This window comes from Meriones unguiculatus, chromosome 4 (genome assembly GCF_030254825.1).
Source record: "Meriones unguiculatus strain TT.TT164.6M chromosome 4, Bangor_MerUng_6.1, whole genome shotgun sequence".
Classification (NCBI taxonomy): domain Eukaryota; kingdom Metazoa; phylum Chordata; class Mammalia; order Rodentia; family Muridae; genus Meriones; species Meriones unguiculatus.
In genome coordinates, this window is record NC_083352.1 from 86,969,855 (window position 1) to 86,987,130 (window position 17,276).

General features: G+C 50.3%; 1 protein-coding gene and 1 long non-coding RNA gene across 2 annotated transcripts in view; one reads left to right on the top strand and one right to left on the bottom strand.

Annotated features, from left to right (window-relative positions):
- Positions 1-17,276, bottom strand: part of Dnah10 (dynein axonemal heavy chain 10) — a 106,906-nt gene that overhangs the window by 78,701 nt on the left and 10,929 nt on the right. Inside the window, exons 8-17 of the mRNA XM_060382339.1 lie at positions 15,491-15,689; positions 12,991-13,185; positions 11,435-11,611; positions 9,589-9,714; positions 8,989-9,001; positions 7,599-7,758; positions 6,674-6,825; positions 5,662-5,826; positions 3,815-4,022; positions 2,076-2,232 (exon numbers count right to left, since the gene is read on the bottom strand). Coding sequence (XP_060238322.1) covers positions 2,076-2,232; positions 3,815-4,022; positions 5,662-5,826; positions 6,674-6,825; positions 7,599-7,758; positions 8,989-9,001; positions 9,589-9,714; positions 11,435-11,611; positions 12,991-13,185; positions 15,491-15,689 — 1,552 coding nt within the window. The remainder of the gene's footprint in view (positions 1-2,075; positions 2,233-3,814; positions 4,023-5,661; positions 5,827-6,673; positions 6,826-7,598; positions 7,759-8,988; positions 9,002-9,588; positions 9,715-11,434; positions 11,612-12,990; positions 13,186-15,490; positions 15,690-17,276) is intronic.
- LOC132653684 (uncharacterized) overlaps positions 1-17,276 on the top strand; it is a 30,284-nt gene that overhangs the window by 439 nt on the left and 12,569 nt on the right. The window lies entirely within an intron of this gene.

A 17,276-nucleotide genomic window follows, 5' to 3' on the forward strand; every position in this document is an offset into this window, starting at 1 on the left:
AATGATAGGGTTACAGGTCCACCAGGCCCTGTTTCTTTTTCTCTTCTCCCTCTCCTCTCCTCCTCCCTCTTTCTCTTCTCTTCCTCTCCCTCTTCTCTCTCCCTCTCTCTTTCCTTCTTTCTCCCTGCCTCTCTGTCTCTGTCCTCTCTCTGTCCTCTCTCTCTGCTGTTGGAAATTGGTCTGATGTTTGAATATTGAATTTGGGATACACCTATCCTTGTTGTGTAAACCTTCTTAGGATATTACACCTGATTGGTTGATTAAATGGCCTCTACCTGGGCAGGGCAGAATAGGGTTAGGCGTGGCTAAGGTTCCTGAGCTTTGGGTTCAAGAGAATCACGGGAAACAGAGGGATGGAAAGAGAGGCAGAAGGTGATGCCGCGATGGCTCAGCCTGGAGAAGAAACCATGTGGGCTGGGAGGAAGGACTCTAATAACGGTGTGAAAAGGCCCAAATGAAGAATACAAGCAAGTATCTTGGGATTATGGATGGAAGGTAGCCCAGATGAGCATGATTAAAGTAGATGGCATTGGATGGGGGCTGGGAGGTGGATGGTGAGGTTATTGAGATAATGTAGGTAAAAATATCTGCCCGGCCCAAGTAGATAGGCTATATTAAAATCCAATAGGTGTCTGTGTCTTATTATTTGTGATAATGGGTCAAATAATACCGCCACAATAATTATAGGGCTAGTAATAAACAATATTTAGTCCAACATCATTTTTATTTACAAGTCTGTCTCTCCTGTCTGTTTCTGCATCTGTCTCTTTCTCTGTCTCTCTGTCTCTGTCTCTGTGTCCTCTCTGCCTCTCCTCTCTGTCTTTGTATATCTCTCTGTCCTCTCTGTCTCTGTCTCTCTGATTCTCTCTGTCTCTCTGACTCTCTCTCTGTCCTCTCTGTCTCTGTATCTCTGTCCTCTCTGTCGCTGTCTCTCTGACTCTCTCTGTCTCTGTCTCTCTCTCTCTCTGCCCTCTGTCTCTGTATCTTTGTCCTCTCTGTCTCTCTGACTCTCTCTGCCCTCTGTCTCTGTATCTCTGTCCTTTCTGTCTCTCTTTGTCTCTGATTCTCTCTGTCTCTCTGACTCTCTGTCCTCTCTGTCTCTGTATCTCTGTCCTCTCTGTCGCTGTCTCTCTGACTCTCTCTGTCTCTCTCTCTCTGCCCTCTGTCTCTGTATCTCTGTCATCTCTGTCTGACTCTCTCTGCCCTCTGTCTCTGTATCTTTGTCCTCTCTGTCTCTGTCTCTCTGACTCTCTCTTTTTCTTTGTCTCTCTGACTCTCTGTCCTCTCTGTCTCTCTGTCTCTGTCCTCTCTGTCTCTGTCTCTCTGATTCTGTCTCTGTCTTTGTTTCTCTATTTCTCTGTTCTCTCTGTCTCTGTCTCTGTCTCTCTGCCTCTGTCTCTCTCTGCCCCCGGTGAACTAAGAACACCGCTGTGAGCCCCAGTGGCTGCTCCAGGTAGAGCGGCAGTGTGGAAAGAGAGGTGTGCAGAGATGGGCACGTGGCTCAGCTGGTAGAGAGCTTGCCTTCCATGTGCGAAGACTCCACCCCAGTGCAAAGTAAAGTAGATGCTGTGGTGCATGCCTGTAATCCCAGCCCTCGGGAGGTGAGAGAAGATCAGAAATGCAGGGTCCTGCTTGGCTACATAGAGTTTGAAGCCAGCCTGGGGGGATGGGAGGGGGTTAGGGGGTAAGGGAAGATCAGAGGGGAGAGACCAGGAGGAGAAGAGGAAGGGGCTACAATTGAGATGTAAAGTGAATAAATTTTTTTAAAAAGTAAAATTTTTAAAAGGGGGGGGGGGGCAGGATCGGGCTATGGGGCTGCTCTCAAGTTTGATGGCTTCACACAAGCCAGAGGCAGCTGAGCCGCTGTCTGCTGGCACCTCTCTGACTGTAGCCACCACTGGGCAGGAGGCGGTGGGCAAGCAGAAGATCTGCAGTGTGTAACAGAGCACCCCACCTTGACCTCTGGCTCTGCTCCGTGTGTATCTCACACCCGAGTGCCATGCCCTCTGCACTTAGGAATCCACAGGCTTTCAACCCTCTGGTCCTCGCTGCTGCCCTGACGACCTCCACGTTACCTTGGTGACCTCCACGCAGTTTCGTGTGCAGTGCACACACATCTTGTCTATCTCATTGGCGTTAGGGTGAAGGATGATTTCCGGGGCCGACAAAGTAGTCTCCGCTTGGAACAGAGGGACGTTCCCGAGGATCAGAGAGTTGAAAGCCTGTAGATTCCTAAGTGAGGGGCAGAGCAAAGGACAAGGCACTCAGGGTGTGAACTACACCAGACCCCGATGGAGGGAGCAGAGTCAGGAGTCAATGGGGGAGCTCCGTTCCACACTGAAGACTCATAAGGCACTGGAGAGGTCTAGAGACCCCTTGGCTGCATTGCTGCTTGTGGGAATCCAACGCCTACTGGTGGGAAATAATGATAGTCACCACCCAAAGTCATTCCCAGCAGCCCCTGCTCTGCTCCCGGGAATGCTTTCTGCTCTTCCATGGCAGTCATTCAACAGGTGTCTATCTCCTTGCTTTGATGTCTCTCCTCAGCTCTCAGAGGACAGGGACCATTGTCTGTGACATAGTCCAGGCCCTGGCACATGGCCATTTCTGAGAAAGCTTGGCTGGATAAATGTATAGACACATTGGTGGGTAGATGAGGAGTGTATGGACAAATGGATGACAGCCAGATGGATGGATGGATGGATGGATGGATGGATGGGTGGGTAGGTGGGTGAGTGGATGGATGGGTGGATGGATGGATGGATGGATGGATGGATGGATGGATGGGTAGGTGGGTGAGTGGATGGATTGATTGATGGATGGATGGATGGATGGGTGAGTGGATGGGTGAGTGGATGGATGGATGGATGGATGGGAGGGAGGGTAGGTGAGTGGATAGATGCATGGATGGATGGATGGATGGATGGGTATGAGGTGGACAAGTGGATACATGGATGAAGGTATGGTGGATATGTGGTGATAGGAGGATAGATAGATGATGGATAGGTGGGTATCGACAGGATGGAGAAATGGGTGTGTGTGTGCATGGGTGGTGGGTGGATGGATGGATAACAGAAGATACAGCATAGTAGGCAAACACTCTAGAATGTGGTTTCGGATAAGGTGCCTGTAGAACTTGAGTTTAATCTTCAGCATCCACGCCAGGTGGCTCACAGCTGCCTGTAACTCCAGCTACAGGGAGAGCCAATTCCTCTGGCCCCCACAGCGCAGCTCGTGTGCACGCACATGTAACTTAAAAATAAGCATTTTTTTAAAAAAACACATTAAAGTTTTTAAAAAGAACACTGTGGTACCATGATGCCACCTTTCCCAGCGCGCCTCGGCAGTCATGAAGATGTTGCTCATGGCTGGCTCCTCAGAACTACTCTGAGTTACCGCGTGTGCGTCCCCCAGTTGGCCCAGCTGGGCTGCTGGGCTGCAGGACCCACAGAGGACAGCAGCTTCAAGTGTGAGGCTGTTGCGCGCAATCAGAACTCACTACGCAGTGACCACTCCAGCAGGTGACTAACCACAGCCCCGGGGGACGAGGGCTGTGTCCCCTGCCCTCCAAGTCTGTCTCTCAACACAAACAAAAGCTCCTCTGGGGCCTCCTGCCGCCAGATAGATGCAGAGATACCCTGCCTTCCAGAAGCAGAGCGGCACACAGCCGTCTCTGTGTGTCAGACAGGCCTGCGCGCGGGGACAGGGGTCCACACAGAGGGCACCCCTTCCTGTTCAAACTCCCCATCCAGCTGGTGCTCAGATGGCCCTCGAAGCCTCACAGCCAACCTTTGCATGCCATAGGAGCACTTACTTGAGAATGAGCTTCCCCAAGACTTCGTAGACCCGGCCTTCCCAGTACTCGTAGTAGGAGGCCAGCTTGGGGGCCCTGCCAGTGTTGGTGTGCACAACTAGACCTTCAACCTTGGTCAGCAGAGGCCCGATGGCCATGTACCACCGGACCATGTGGTCCACATCCCTGGCCCTTTCTCGTTCGATGTGCTCAAAGAATTCCTTTACACCTGTAGAGAAAGACAGGAGTTACACCTGACGGCCCCACAGCACGAAAGTGCTTCGAGGTCCAGTGAGATGGCTCAGCAGATAGAGGAGCTTGCCACAAAGCCTGACAACCGGAGTTCGAGCCTCAGGGCCCACATGGTGGAAGGAGAGAACCAACGTCCGCAAGTCGTCCTCTGACCTCAACGGGTGTACCACAGAACACCTACACACGCACGCACGCGCACACACACACACACGCGCGTGCATAAGAAAATTAAAAAGAAAAGAATTAAAGAAATTCCTCTGGGGCTAGATCAATGGCTCAGTGGTCAAGAGCACTGGCTGCTCTTGCAGAGGCCTGGGTTAGTTCTTGGGATCACAGGGCAGCTCACAACCATTGCAACCCCAGTTCCAGGGGATCTGATGCAATCTTCTTTCCTCACAGGCACTGCACGCACGCATGTTGTATACAAACATGCAGGCAAAAAAAAAAGCCCACACATAAAATAAAAATAAATAAAATTATAAAAAGAAGGTACTTTTATGCCTACGGAGGGAAACACGAGTCACACACAGCAGCTGTGACTCAGGACTTCACAGAAGCCATCCACGCATCAGCCATGGGTCATGGGCTGTCGTCATGGAAACAGAGCCAATGCCACAAGCTCAGACTCACCTCAGGGAGGAAGCCAGTGACACCAGCCAGGACTGTCTGGGTGCTGGTGCCTCTCACACAGCCAGTGGCTGTGATGTTCTTCTTGAATTCTTTGGTGACTAGTTTTGAATTCCTTATTGACTAGTTTAAGACCATTTGAAATGCCACTAGTGTCATGAAAAGCAAACATGAGCCCATAAAATAGAATTTACCTGACTATTAACAAAGTTTTACAGCTAGGTGTGGAGGTGTGCACCCGCAATCCCAGTGCTGAGGCAGGAGGATGGCAAGTTCAAAACCAGCTTGGGTAACATAGTGAGAGCCCATCTCAAGAAAAAAAATGAGTCAGCTGGGCAGTGGTGGCACACGCCTTTAATTCCAGCACTCAGGAGGCAGAGGCAGGCAGATCTCTAAGTTTTGGGCCAGCCTGGTCTGCAGAGCTAGTTCCAGAATAGTCAGGGTTACACAGAGAAACCCTCTCAAAAAAAAAAAAAAAAAAGAAAGAAAAGAAGGAAGAAAGGAAGGGAGGAAGGAGGGAGGGAGAGAGAGAGAGAGAAAGAAAAGAAAAGAAAAGAATGAAAGAAAGAAAGAAAGAAAGAAAGAAAGAAAGAAAGAAAGAAAGAAAGAAAGAAAGAAAGAAAAGCATTTCAAAGTTACTCATGGAAAGTGGTTTTTGAGCCAGGGATGTGGTGTATGGCCTAATCCCAGCACTTAGAAGGCAGAGGTAGGCGGAATGTACCTCTGTGAGCCTACAGAGTGAGACCTTGTCTTTCTCAAAATCAAGAGTCTTGAGGGCTGGGGCTGGCTTGGCGGCAAAGCGCTTAACCAAGCATGTAAGAGGCCCTTGGGGCTAGCAATGGCCACAGGCTGTAGAGTATTAAGTAACACAGAACATGGCAGCAGGCTGGAAACGGCCACAGTGCTTCCAAGGACAGCCTGGGTGCTTCGGCCGGTTTACGTGTGGAACAGAGGCGGTAAGCACGGGGCTTCTGCAGTCCTTGGCCTACCTGGGAGCCCCTCCTCGGCTCTGGAGAACGGGCACTTAAAGAGGTTGACTGACTCAATTAACGTGAGCCTGGAGGCGATGTCCTCAGCGTTCTTGTGAATCTGGTGGACGAGGGACTCGAACTTGCCGATGGCCTGTTTGCAGCGAACGATGTAGTCGGCGATTCCTTGGGGAAGAGGACGAAACTCAATTCTGTCTCTGCCGTTCCTGACTTTCCTACCAGCATCTGTGACAGCCGTGGCAATGCCACGTAGCTCACAAACACCGTTCCTGCAGCTGTGTTGACTGAGCCGTGGCTAAGAGCCATCAGCCCCCAAAGGCCTGGGACACAGCGACCTGGGCACAGTCTGTACGAGCTTAGCAGTAGTGAGTTTCATTGCATGCACAGACATGTGTGTGTTCATATTTTTGTGCATGAGGATGTGCATAGATGTGCGTAAGTATGTGCATGTTTGTGTTTGTATGAGTATGTGCACAAATGTGTACATGTGTTTACATATGCGTGCATAAGTGCATACATGTATGTATGCATGTATATGCATGTGTTTATGAGTGTGTGCATGTCTATGTGTGTGTATGAGCACTTATGTAAATTTGTGTAGTTTGTATTAACAGATTGTGATATTTTGCTTTTAATGAGGAGGGATCACTACATAAGGTCCCTCTAGGGACTGGGCAGGTGGCTCGGTGGATAAGAAAGCATTTGCTCTATAAACATGAGGACCTGGCTGCCACATACAAAGCTGTGCAAGGCAGTGCATGCCTGTAACCCCAGCGCCGGCAGCAGAGGCAGGCAGAGCCTGAGCACTCGCTGCCCAGCCAGCAGAGCCAACACGGAAGCCTCCAGAGCAGAAAGAGACTGCGCCTCAAGGCGACAATGCAGGAAAGGATGGAGGAAACACCGGGCTCCTTCCGCTGGCCTCTGCATGCACACACGCATGAAACAAGACACACCACCCTAAAACACAAGAGATCACTGTATGGTAAACTGTTAGGCAGCCAGGACCCGTTACCTAGCGAGTTCCAGTTCAGCCTCTTGTAGCCAGCCCGGAAGACCCGGAGCAGTTCCTGGGAATGGTCCTCCAGGAGCACCATCTCGGCCTCGTTCAGCGTGTTGATGAGCCGGTTGTAGTGGTCCAGCATGCGCTGGATCCCCTCGGTGTACCTGAGGGGCCGGCACAGGGGGCAGGAGAGACTCAGGGCGGCCAGTGAGCTAAGAGCCCCCGTAACGCGTCCCCAGACGCCTGCCTCGCCAGCGACCACCATCAGGACAGGTGCAGGGGGCCTACACTGTGAGTTCCGGGACTCTACACAGTAAGACCTTGTCTTAAAAAAATTACTAGAAATAAGAGCTACAAAAGTGTTGAGGGGAGGTTCTGCCGTCACCTTGAGGAGCGTCAAGTGGTGGCGCTAGAGGGGCAAATCAGTGATAAAGTTCATGCCTTGCAAACAAGAGGACCTGAGCAGATCCCCCTGTTCCTGTGCATAAAACTGAGCACGGTGACATCCTTGTGTAATGCTGTCACAGGGAAGTGGAAATGGGCTGATCCCTGTGGCTCACCGGCCACCCAACCTAGCCAAACCAGTGAGCCGCAGACCAGTGAGATTCTGCCTTGACAAACAAATGAACACAGCCTGAGGACAACACCCATGGTTGCTCTCTGGGCTCCACGTGCACCTGAAACACACATACACACATACATATATATATATATGCATACACACACATACATACACAGACATACATAACACACATATACATACACACACAGACATACATAACACACATATACATACATACACACACACTCACAGACATCAGACATACACACATACATATACACACACACACACACACATTCAAAAACAATAACAAAAGATCGTTAAGAGGCCCTCGGGACCAAACCGTCGCCTCTGACTAAAGAGGAGCCTTCTCACCTGAGGAATTTGTCCTCCTGGAGGGCCACGTTCCTCGCCAGTTCGGGGACAGTGAAGCCCAGCTGCTCTAGGTACTTGGTTTCGTGAATAATCTCTTTGAGCATAGGAGAGAAGTTGATGATGAACGCAGATCCCCTGTCTGCAGGAGCCGCATCCTCAGCTATGATGGTAGTTTGTGAAAGAGACAAACTTCCTGGAAGATACTGTCCGCCATTGCTTGTGAAATTCACTAGAATGTGAACTTGACAAAGACCAATGTAGGTACATTCCCCCATGGATGGGTGCCAAAAGAAACTAATGGGCTACATGTTCTGTTTTGCAGTTTTGTTTTTTTTTTTTTTATAATTTAGTTTGGGGCTAGGGAAATGACACAGAGCACAAAATGCTTGCTCTGCGAGCAGGAGAAGCTGAGTGTGGGTTCCTAACATTCTGTAAAATGTCAGGCATATGTGCACATGTGCATAGCACAAACAATATCACACAGAGAGAGAAAGAGAGAGAGAGAGAACCTAGACAGGATTCTGGGGGTCGAATGACCAGTCAGGCCAGCCAAATCCATGCGTCCTTGTCTCAATGAGAGACCCTGTTTCAGAAAAACATTGTTGGGGTTGATTGAGAGAGTCACCTTTTACCAACCTCTGGCCTCTGTACACATGAACATATATGCAAACATCTCACTCACACACACACACACACACACACACACACACTGCAGTTTAACTGCTTCATGTCCAACTGGACTGCAGAGTGAGTTCAAGACCAGCCACGGCAAGTGACTGAGATCCTGCCTCACAATGAAAGGGAAGATTCTCAATGGCACAGCAGGGATGCTTCCCAATGGTGGAGCCCCTGCCAGAACCCCACCCCCACCCCCGAGGGGCTTTGGGTGTGGCTCAGTGGGAATGTGCTTGTCTAGCATGTACAAGGCTCTGGGTTCAATCACCAGCCCTGAAAAAGAAAAGAATTTTATTTAGGTGCCAACAGTAGAATACTAGGTAAAACCCTATAAAAACGAAGATTTCTAGCTTTTCTTAGAAAATAGGGGAATCACGCCGGCAGCCACAGGCTAGACTTAGGCAGCTGACAGGCCTGGGTCGGGGCCCTGAAACCTCCCCCCCCCCCCCCCCCCCGCTCCCCTCAGGGAGCTCCTCTGCTCTCAAGGTAGCAAAGAAATTACTTGCTAGGAGGAGATTCAGGAACTACATATACAAAACCGCCAGGTCAGCTAAGACACTGACCTCCTGAGTGGTGGCCACATGGCAGGCCCTAGGCCACAGGAGAGGGTAGCTTAAAGGTCACCTGTGGGCCTTTGGGGTGGCTCCCTGATAAAACATGCTTGTCACCAACCTGTGTTCAGTCCCTGGAACACTCATGGAGGAACCGAAAAAACTGGCTACTGTAAGCTGTCTTCTGATGTATACACACACATACACCAAGGCACACATGCGCGCGCGCACACACACACACACACACACACACACACACACACTCTAAATGTAAAAGCCATCATGACTTGTGTATGATTCAGTTAGGCCTTCCTAGATCTCTGTCATCCTGTCCACTCAATTATTTTTTTAAGGTGTGCACGTGTGTGTTAGAGTACAGGGGATGCCCGTTTGTGTGCGGACAGGCAGCACCCTCGGGGCATCGTTCCTCCAGTGGCCTCTTTCTTTTGCTTTTTTAAGACTTAGTTGATTATTTTTATGTGAGGCACATGGACGCAAGGTAGCCAGTGGGGCTGAGAGAGAACATCAGAGGCCCGGAGACCCGAGTCTCGGGCAGTCGGGAGCCTCCCCGTGTGCTCGTGAAGAAACGGGCTTGTGTCCTCTGCAAGAGCAGCGGCCATCTCCCCGGCCCCTTGACTTGCTTTATGGAGGAGCCTAGGCCATCCCAGGGGGAGCCGGGGTCGGTGGAGCTGCTGCTGTTCCCCCCCTGCCCGCCTCCCCTCCTGCAGCGTGCCTCCCTCTGTGGGCAGTGTGCAAGGAGGCACCTTAGTGAGCAGGCTCTTCTTCATGAGGTTTGGGAGGCTCTGCTCCGTGGCTTCCTTCCACTGCTCGTACTTCCGTTCCTCGTACTGCTTCATCGTCCTGCCCACCTCCAGGTACCTCTGCCTCACCTAGCCGAGAGTTGAGCAGCCGTCACTTCTGTCCCTGAAAACGACATCCTCCTCTCTCTCTACCAGGACAGCTTTTTATTTATGTGTGTGCATTTTGTGTGTGTGGGGGGGGGGGTCTGCCGGAGATCTTTTAACTTGAAAACCAGGCTTGGTCTAGCAGAGAGCAGCAAGCGACATTCTGTGCACGAGGGGAATGTTTAAATGTGTTTTAAGGGCTTGGAGGATGGCACAGCAACTAAGAGCACCCGCTGCCCTTCCTGAGGTCCTGAGTTCAGGTCCCAGCACCCACATGGTGGCTCACAGCCAGAGGACCTGCACATGTATGCGAAAACCCATCTACAGAGAGAAGCACATACACATAAATAAACAGAGTATTAAACACGTTTGAATGGCTAGAGGAGTTAAAATAAACAAGCAAGCAGGCAAACAAAGCTGGGGCGGTGGCAGCACAGATCTGTAGCCTCAGCACTCCGGGCAGGGGTGGCAGGAGAGCCACAGGTTCCAGGCCAAACTGGCAGAATAAAGAAATCCGGAGAACATCCGTGACCTCCGACTTGTGAAAACCACGTGGACTTCACACATCTGTCCTTCCAGGCATCACTGAGAATCCTTGGATCAACCTGGCAGCATAGACCATGCGACCTTGAAATGTCTCTAATATAAGCTATACAGATTTCTTCAATGATTTATTTTATTTTTAGTTACATGAATGTGAGAGTGCCCGTGGAGGCCAGAGGGATTGGATCCCAAGTTACAGGTGGTTAGGAGCCCCTTAGCGTGGAGCTGGACTCCAACTCCAGACCCCTGGGAAAGTACCTGCTCCTAACCACTGAGCTTTTCAGACCCAAACTCTGTGGCTCTTTAGAGAAAATGTATGAGCCAGGCACAGTGGTGCATTCCTGTGACCCCAGCACTCAGGGAGGCAGAGGCAGGCGGATCTCTGTGAGTTTGAGGCCAGCCTGGTCTACAAAGCAAGTCCAAGACAGCCAAGGCTACGCAGAGAAACCTTGTCTAGAAAAACCAAGAAAGAAGAAGAAAGAAGAAGAAGAAGAAGAAGAAGAAGAAGAAGAAGAAGAAGAAGAAGAAGAAAAAGAAGGAGAAGGAGAAGGAGAAGAAAAAGGAGAAGGAGGAGAAAAAGGAGAAGGAGGAGAAAAAGGAGGAGCAAGAGAAGGAGCAAGAAAAGGAGGAGAAGGAGAAGGAGAAGAACGTCTGTCAGCTCTGCTTTATCACATACCAAACTCGGGGGTGAGCGACAGCCAGGGTCAAAAGACAGTGGTCGCGGGCTGGCATGTGGCTCAGTCGGTACAGCATTTGTTTAACAGGCACCAACCTCGGGGTTCCACTCCCAGCACCTCAGAACCACCACCAATGGTGCCGTTGCCCATCTCTAATCCAGGGACTTGGGAGGTGGAGGCACAAGAATCAGGATTTCGAAGCCATCCCAGCTACATGGTGAGTTCAAGGTCAGCCTGAACTACTTAAGATGGCTGACTCAAAAATAGATTATAAAGGAACAAACGGACGGACAGACAGACAGACAGTGGTCATCCTTCGAAACAAAGCCAAATCAAAGGAAAGTCAGGCAGGCCTGCATCCTGAGCACTGAGACTGGAAGAGAAAGGCAGGAAGAAACCTTAGCTGCAAAGGCTCAGGAAGCGAGCATGAGCGTGAGCGTGCCACTGGCCGGCTGAGGTGGCAGCCACAGGAGGCGGAGACATACCTCCTGGCCCCGTTCACTGTCCAGAAGTTCCTCCACCTCCTGGAACCTGAGGATGGTGTGCTTGATCCTGTGGAAGAGGGAGCGCTCCCAGCAGATGGCGCCGGCCACCGGAGGGTGGTTCTTGTACAGCGGCGGGTTGTCCAGGTTATGCACGAAGATCTTATTGATGACCTCGATCTGAAGAGCAAATCGGTGCCCTCGTCAGCCTCACAGGCCCTGCCAGCCAGGCCAGACTAAGTGGAGGACTGACTCTCACAAGGAATATAAACGACATGGCTGGGTGTGGCAGAGCCTTGGGCCTGCTGAGGTCCTGGGGTCCATGCCCAGCACTCGGAGCAGGGGGAGGGAGGAGTAGAAGGGAATACAGTCTTTATTGTTGGCTTAGTATTTACAACTTTTTCTTTTTTTGTTTTTGTTTTTTTTTTTTTTTTTTTTTTGAGACAGGGTTCCTCTGTGTAGCCTTGGCTGTCCTGGAGTTGCTTTGTAGACCAAGCTGGCCTCAAACTCACACAGATCTGCTTGCCTCTGCCTCCTGAGTGCTGGGATCACAGGCATGCACCACTGTAATCTTACTTATTCTTTCTTATGCTCTGCAATCTCTTTTCTTCTAAGGGGCCCAGGTCGGGTGTGCTAAAACGGTAAGCCACATACAGCCTGTATACACCGACTTGACTGAATTATTTGAAATCCGACAATCAGTTCAAGGCTGACCACTGGCTCATGCACATTTGAAAAGGAGTATCTCTGGCCTGGGCTAGAGCCTCGTGCTCGCTGCCCAGGGAAGTCACAAATTTTCCCGTTACCTCCTTGTAGTACTGTGCCAGGATGTCATTAAACTTCATCATCATCTGCCGGTTGATGGCCTCCCGGGAGCGGATATGCTGGAATTTTAACAGCATGTCAAAGGCCGCTTCTGCTGACCGAAGCTTTTTGAAAGATTCGTCAATAAAACTTTTTGCTTCTTTCTCAATAACCTGCCAAAAGAAGAGGAGGAGAAAAAAGAGGAGGAGGAAGAGGAGGAAAAAAAAGAAAGGAGAAAAGGGAAGGGAAAAGAAAATTAAAAGTGCTGTCGTGGTCTTACAAGAGAGCAGGGTGAGGGACCCAACAGCCTGGGACAGAGCTCTGTCCAGTCTTGATGAACTCTGGCATCCAGTCACAGGAACTTGCCTGGGCTGGGGAATGGCTCGGTTGGGAAAGTGCTTGTCTTACAAGCATGAAGACCTAAGTTGGGACCCCAGGAGCCACATGAAAAGCCTGGGTGGCCACACCTGCAACCCCAGCTCTGAGGGTTGGGGTAGAGACAGAAGGATCACTGGGTTCTAGCCTCAGGGAGAAAATTGAGGCTGGGTTTAGAGAGAGACCCTGCCTCAAAAAAATATGTGGGGTGTGGCAGAGCAGGACAGATGCCCTCTTCTGGCCTCTAAATCGAGTGCACAGATGCATGCAACACACACACACACACACACACACACACACACACATCTGTAAAAGGCGGGCAGTAAGCTTGAGTGAACATGGAAGCGGCCTATGGCCGAATCGATGGCTATGTCACTTGCCAACACTTCAAGCTTGAAGTCCTCCATCACGTATTTCCAGTACTGGGAAGACTTGATGCTGAAGGGGTCAAAGTTCAAGTTTTCCATCGGGGTAACCAAGCTGTCGACCCTGCAAAGGACGTCGTCGATTCTCTTGGGGTCCCCCGTCACAGCCTTGAGCTCTGGGCCAAATATGTTATAAAATTCTTCCATGACCTGGAGGCATGAAAGAATGAAAGGGGGCTAAGCGTCCTTTGGCTTTCTCTGAATATTCCAACCACGGACAGACCCGCACTGCAAGACTGCCAACACATAGGCAGCCTCCTCCCCATCCCAGACCTTCCGTACAAAGCTCATGGACACACGGCAACACTCAGAGGCCAAGTGGCCCAGAGAGACAGCTCAGTGCTTGGAGCACTGGCTGCTCTTCCAGAGGACCTGGGTTCAGTTCCCAGCACCCACATGGCAGCCCGCAATTGTTTATAACTCCAGGTCCTGGGGATCTGACACCCTCACCTAGACAGACATGCGGGTGAAGCATGACTGTACATAAAATAAATGAAGAAATAAGTCACTTAAGAACAGATGCACTGCGTCTGGGGTGTGGCCCAGTGGACGGAGCGCTAACTGAGCACGCATGAGGCCCTGGCTTCCAGCGCCAGCGCCACATATACCAGCGGGGCGCACCTGTAACTCCAGCACATGGGAGGTGGAGGCAGGAGGATCAGAAGTTCAAGGTCTTCAGTGACAGAGTTTGAGGCCTCCCTGGGTACAGGAGACTCTGTCTAAAACAAAACAAACAAAAGATCACAAAGATTAAAGAGAAACAACAACATGCACAGGAAGGATTTAAAAGTCCCATGTACTGCCCTTCCTTGTCTGTGCTGCTGTTCTGACAAAGCAAAGGAGAGAAGGATCTGGGAAGAGGAGCTGTCCTGTGTCCACTGTCCTTCCTGCAACTTCCTCTGTTTTGTCACGTGGGGGCCATGTACATGCCTGTATGTGTATGTGTGTGCCTGTGTGTGCGCATGAACGCGCCTGTATGTTTATGTATGAGAAGCCAGGGGTGGCTGTCTAGTGTCTTCCTCAATCGCACTTCATCTCATTTTCTGTTTTGTTTTTGTGAAGCCAGGAAAGAAACTCAAGGCAAGAACTGGATGAGGACATGAGGCAGCTTACTGGCTTGCTCTCCATGGCTTGTTTCAACCTCTTTTCTTTCCTTTCTTTCTTTCTTTCTTCCTTTCTTCCTTCCTTTCTTTCTTTCCTTTCCTTTTTTCCTTCTTTCCTTCTTTCCTTCCTTCCTTCTTTCCTTCTTTCTTCTCTTCCTTCCCTTCCTTTCTTCCTCCTTCCATCCCTTCCCTCCTTCCCTCCTTCCCTCCTTCCTTCTTTCCTTCTTTCCTTCCTTCCTTCCTTCCTGATCCTCATGATTGCTCTAGCAGTGCATTACTGACTGAACCATCTCCCCAGGCAGAGCCTGGCACCCTGTCTTGTACCAGCCACTGCAGGGATGTTAACTGGCCCTGGTTTTGCGCCATCTCGCTCGTTCCCCCCAGGGGTGGGTGTGGTCTCACTGTGCTCACTGCCACCTTCGGTCTCGGTCTCGTTACCCTCAGCCATTCCTGCCTCCCTCTCCCTCTCAGGCCAGTCATGACCATGGGCAGTCACGCCATTATGGGTAGGGGAGCAGAATGGGACGGACAACAACCTGAATTTGATCATTACAAGTTCATGCTTGCAACCCCAGCACTCGGGCGCTGGAGATAGACCCCTGAAGCTCGCTGGCCAGACAACCTAGCTACACACACGGCCACAAAAGACCTGGGGTGTGGTGGTACATTCTGATACACCCTAGAATGTGCTATATGTAGTGTCAATTTTGGAACTTTGGTTTCTTTAAAAAACACAGCAGTGTTATGAGAAAAGTGTTTTCATTTTAATCCCAGGTGTGGGACATGGGGCTGCTTCAGACCGTCCACAGCAGCTGACTAGGATTTGCCTCCTGCTCTAGCAGAAGTGTGGTTTGTCCAGCTGCAGATAGTTTCTGCAATTGTGTGACATTTGGAATTCTGGGAATTTTTCTTTTAGAGGGTATATAAATGCCAGGTCCCTGAGAGGCAGGGTGAGTTGCTGGCTGTGGTTTGTTAAATAGTCATGTGCAATGAAGAAACAAGAAAAAATTAGATATTCTGACAGGGAGGATCAAACTTGCCCCAAGGAACTCGAGGGCCCTAATCAGCATCAGCAGGAAATAGTCTAACGATAATGCCCCCCCTTTTCTGACCCCCAATCTTTTTCAGGGATCTCTTTCCTTCCCTCCCTACCCTTTTTCCTCTCTCATCTAGTGCTAGGAGGTTGAAAGGTGAAAAAGGGCAGGTGAAGAAAGAGGAAGCCACAACATAGCCGGGGACAGGTACATCTACACATTCTTTCAAAAGTTTCTTTCAACTCAACCTTTTCAGATTTTCAGCTCTTATCCGACATGATCAGGCAAATCCATGCACATTTCAGAAGTGGCTCCTACCTGCAGGGCGTCCGCGAGATCCTGGCAGATGCTGGCCATGTAATCTGTTCTCTCAAACAGCCTCTTTCGGTCAAATTCCCATCTTGCCTCCCGGCCAGAAGCCTCAATCTTGGCCCGGACATCGAAGTAGGATTTCTTCCATAGCTTGAGAGTGTTTCTGGCATCCAAAGTTTTGTGCTGGGCACTCGCTCTGTTTTCCCTGTTAAGCAAAGAGATGTCAGGCTTTGAGCGAAGATGCAGCTGCCCACATCTGAGCTACACGACCTCCAGGGCATTGGTGTCTGGGAGAATTCCCATCCAGGACCTCCCTGGCACCAGGTCCTCCTCAGGGAACACTTCCTCGGGAGCTACTGCAATTCACAAAGACACAAAAGGACCCCAAAATGGTTCCCAAGCTGGGCCCATGCCATTCTCCCCAATAGCCACACAACCTAGCTCCCTGGAAAGCATGGCTATGTGAAGAGGGCAGGTGACCTGGGTGCCTGTCTCATGCTCACCGTGGTCGCTGCAGCCCTGGGCAGACCCTGTCTAGAGCTGAACTCACCCGTGAGGACCATGCGGAAAGTGGGGAAATGGCTTGAGAGCAGCTCAGTGGCAGTCCAAGTGCTTAGCTTTATGAGACCCTGGCTTCGCACCCCACATCATGCTCACCCAAAATAGTTACACGTCCTCGTCTTCCTGAACACATGACAGTCTGCTCCTCCTGAGGAGCAGGCCCAGGGCTGAGCATTCTCCTGGCCCTCCACCTCAGTCTCCCCAAATATAACTAAGAAACCAAGTCCCAGCCAAAACCGCACACGTGCAGCTGGAGAGGTTGCTCAGCCTTTAAGAGTGCAAGCCGCTCCGTCATGAGGGCCAAATCCCAGCATGCACTTGAGGCAGTCACAGTGCCCCTAACTAGAGCTCCTGTGGGACTGATGCCCTCTTGTGGCCTTTGCTGCAGGTACCTGCATGCACATGTGCAGACACTCACACAGACACACACCCACACACATAAATTAAAATGGGCCATGGTGAGAAATCACACACATGCACGTGTGTTACACAATATAATCGTATATGGACTGTGCATTCGCTGTGTCAATAAAATGTATCTGTTATATTTGAATAATGGAGTGTCATTCAGTCATAAGAAGGAATGAAGTTCAGGCCATACACATATATCATCACGGATAAATCTTGGCGATATCATGCAGAGTGAAACACTACCCAGAAAAGACTCTGTGTCGCATGATCTTCAAGCCTTGGGATTCGGAGAGGAAAAAGGTTTGAAGAGACTGTTAAAATGCTCCTGGCTTTTTTGGGAGATGAAGAGAAAGTTCCTTTTAAAATATATTGCCTATAATCCCAGCACTGGAGGAGGCAGAGACAGGTGGATCTCTGTGAGTTCAAGGCCAGACTGGATTACAAAGCGAGTTCAGTACAGCCAAAGCTACACAAAAAAACACGGTCTAGAGAAAAATATATATATATATATACGTATATATGTATAAGTATATGTATATTCTAAAATGATGTGCATCTATGTGTGTATGTCCATGTGACTGCAGTACCCAAGAAAGCCAGCAGTGGGCATCAGACACCCCTGGAGCTCTCGTTGCAGGCAGGAAGCTGTGAGCTGCCCTTGGGTGCTGGAAACTGAACCCAGGTCCTCTGCGAGAGCAGCAAATGCTCTTAATTGCTCAGCCGCCCTCCGAGCCCCATAGGGAACTCTCTTAAATCAACTGATCCAATGGCTAGTCCCAAGAGTATACTGTAGGCATTTGAATCTTCCGTGGGGACGAAA